The 3,364-nt window shown below is 39.3% G+C and overlaps 1 protein-coding gene across 1 annotated transcript in view; it reads left to right on the top strand.

Moving 5' to 3' along the window:
* Window positions 1–3,364, top strand: part of USP34 (ubiquitin specific peptidase 34) — a 213,680-nt gene that overhangs the window by 141,875 nt on the left and 68,441 nt on the right. Inside the window, 4 exon segments of the mRNA XM_015557870.1 lie at window positions 549–695; window positions 785–841; window positions 928–1,005; window positions 1,595–1,689. Of these exon segments, the coding sequence (XP_015413356.1) occupies window positions 549–695; window positions 785–841; window positions 928–1,005; window positions 1,595–1,689 (377 nt within the window).

Consider the following 3,364-nt stretch of genomic DNA (forward strand, 5'->3'; position numbering starts at 1 on the left):
CTATAAAAGGTCACTCAATCAGTGAGTGTGTTATGTTTTTTTAATTGCTAATCTTTAAATATTACTTCTGGGCTTAAAACTTTTCAGTGGTTCTTTATTATGAACAGAATAGAATCCAGGTTCATCAGCATGGAACATTACCCTGTGTGATTTTGCTGCTTCTCTTCATTTTCTTTTTTATTCATTGTTTGTTAATCATTACCCGAGGATATTTTTTTCCATTGAGTTTTAGAGACAGTGGAAGGGAGCGGAGTGGGGAGAGAGAGAGAGAGAGTGAGAGAACGAGAGGAACAGAGAGGGAGGGAGAAAGAAATACATTGATGGGAGAGATACACAGTGATTGGTGCCTTCCACTTGTACCCAGCTGGGGCCAGGGATTGAGCCTACAGCTGAGGTGTTTGTCATTGACTAGAATTGAACCCAAGATCCTTCCGTGCATGTGCCTATGCTCTTAACATTTAGCAATACCAGCCAGAGCGAGACAGGTTTCTTTGTTTGATTATTTTGTAATCATTTTCCCCACTCTCAACCCCACCATTCATTTACAGGAGAGTGAATGCAAAGCATATAATCCTAGACCCTTCTGTAAAACATACACCATGGATAAGCAGCCTCTGAATACTGGGGAGCAGAAAGATATGACAGAGTTTTTTACCGATCTAATTACCAAAATTGAAGAAATGTCTCCAGAACTGGTTCGTACCAGAATACTGAAGTTTCTTGACATTTGTAGAGAGTTGCCCAACTTAAGTTACTGACTTTTGTTTGTTTGTTTGTTTCAAAGAAAAATACTGTCAAAAGTTTGTTTGGAGGTGTAATTACAAACAATGTTGTATCCTTGGTAAGTATTCTACCTGTTCTTTGCTTTTTAGAAATCTTAATTAGCTTATTATAAAGATTACTAACTTTTTACTGTTAATTGACCAGGATTGTGAACACGTTAGTCAGACTGCTGAAGAGTTTTATACTGTGAGGTGCCAAGTGGCTGATATGAAGAACATTTATGTAAGTAGTGTATATATTTGTAGACTTTTTCCTGCTTTAAACTATTCATATATAGCAGGATTATGTTTCTCATCTTGAAAGTTAACTGTCTTCTATTTTCTCATACTGTGCTACTCAAGATAAGAACTAAAGATAGACCACAAAGTTGATCTTTTCCTAATCAAAATTTAAATGCTTCCCTTTTGAAAAATTTAATAAGATTCAGAGAGTATTTGTGTCAATGTGAGGAAAAAATAGTTGTTACTGAAATTAAGAATTCACTTTAAAAAATATTTTGGCCCTAGCCGGTTTGGCTCAGTGGATAGAATGTCGGCTTGTGGACTGAAAGGCCCCAGGTTTGATTCTGGTCAAGGGCATATGCCAGGTTGCAGACTCTGTCCCCAGTGTGGGGTGTGTAGGAGGCAGCCGATTGATGATTTCCTCTCATCATTAATGTTTCTATCTCTCCCTCTTCTTTCCTCTCTAAAATCAATAAAAATATTTTTAAAAATTTGGTTTTCCTGTGTATTTACCCAAATTGTAATTACTATTTTTTTGTATTTTTGCATGCTGTAAATAATAAAACTTTTAACTCTGGCTTTATATACAGGAGTCTCTTGATGAAGTTACTATTAAAGATACTTTAGAAGGTGACAACATGTATACTTGTTCTCATTGCGGGAAGAAAGTACGAGCTGAAAAAAGGTACGTTTTTTAAATGTAATGTTATTTTGATAATCATCAAATGGAAGTAAAACACAAACTTAATATAACTTAAAATTATCTGATTAAGGTTAAGGTCATCTGCTTGGAGCTCATTCTATTAGTTTTTTATTTGTAGTATTTTAAACATATTTTCAAGCACCCTTAAATATTTCAGATTTTCTCTCTTGATTAATCAAATATTTACCAAAGTCTGTCCAATTGCTTATTTCTCTCCTCTGCATTTAGTGGAGCAGGATAAAGAGTCTACTCATGAACTGAAGACATCCTTTTCTGAATCTCTATAATGAGAGATTTTTTTTTCTTCAGAGCTCAGGCATACGATAGCCAGTTCAGAACAGAGTAATTGGGTAAAGATGTTTAAGTTCTACAGGTGAATATTGAATGACAAGTAGAAATTAGATTGAAAGAGCATCTTCTACAGCTAGTTGCTAGGAACAAAAGCAGAGAAATAGAAATGACCTTGTGTATGCAGCAGGTCCAGAAATAGGCCAACCTACATCATTCAGGTAGAGGATTTGCAAGATTGGTAATATATAGTAACATCAAATAATTAATATCTAGATTTTAAATTATCTGCATAATTGACTGAAGGCATCAGAACATCTGCTTGAGAAAGAACATAACTATTGCAAAGTACAGAGACTTAAGCCATCTTAAATGTACAGAGGGAAAAGTGACAGAATCTAAGAAAGAAAATCAGGACAGGCAGGTAACCCAGAAACTGGGGAAGAGAATCTTAAGAATGTATTCAGAGATTGGGGGTCGGGGAGGAAAGCTGAGTAAAAAGCATTGGGTTTTGTTTCAAATAAGTACTTGGTGTGTTTTGTCAAGTTGTAGCAATAAAAGCAGGTTGTGGGGCACATGGTGTCAAATACAGATCATTCATTTTAGACGTTTGACAAAAATCAGCAAGGAAGATGGAATTTAAAATGAACTTGCGGGGGAGAAACCAAGATGGTGGCATAGGTAAACGCCGGAGTTTTCTGCCTCAAACAACCACTTCAAAAATATAACTAAAAGATGGAATGGACATCATCCAGAACCACAGGAAGGCTGGTTGAGTGGAAATTCTACAACGAGAGGGAAAGAAATGCATACCGAGACTCAGAGGAGGCGCAGTGCAGAAGTAAAATACTAAGGTACAGAGGTGCACATGGAGAGGGCTGGCGGCTGAGGGCGCGGTTGTCGTTTTCAATCGGGCTGGGAGTCTCAGGCTCTGAGCTCCAGTTCTGGGCGAGTCTCTGGGGACCCAGACTCATACGGGAGAAGTGGCACTGTCTGCCATCAGTTGGAACTCGAGGGCAGCTTTCTTTCAGAGGGGCTAGCAGCAATTACTGAGACACTGAGAAGCAGAGCCTCTGAGAGCAGCCATAACTACTAGCCCCGCCCTGTTGATCTTGTGGGACCTGCCCCGCGCAAACTCTGCAGGGAGGCTATTGCTGGATAGCCTAAGGCTGAGGCTAGATTAGCACCTTCCTAGAGACCCAGCAGCCACTGTACCCAGAGGTCAGAGTGGGACTATCCAGTTTGCAGCTCCATGGTCCATAAAGGACACTCTCAGGGGGCAGACTCAGTGAGCACCAAAGCCCCATTGAAGCAAGTCTTGCGCCCGAGGGGTGTCTCTAACACAGAAGCTCTCCCACTGCAGACACAG

Source organism: Myotis davidii, unplaced genomic scaffold (genome assembly GCF_000327345.1).
Source record: "Myotis davidii unplaced genomic scaffold, ASM32734v1 scaffold6, whole genome shotgun sequence".
NCBI lineage: Eukaryota > Metazoa > Chordata > Mammalia > Chiroptera > Vespertilionidae > Myotis > Myotis davidii.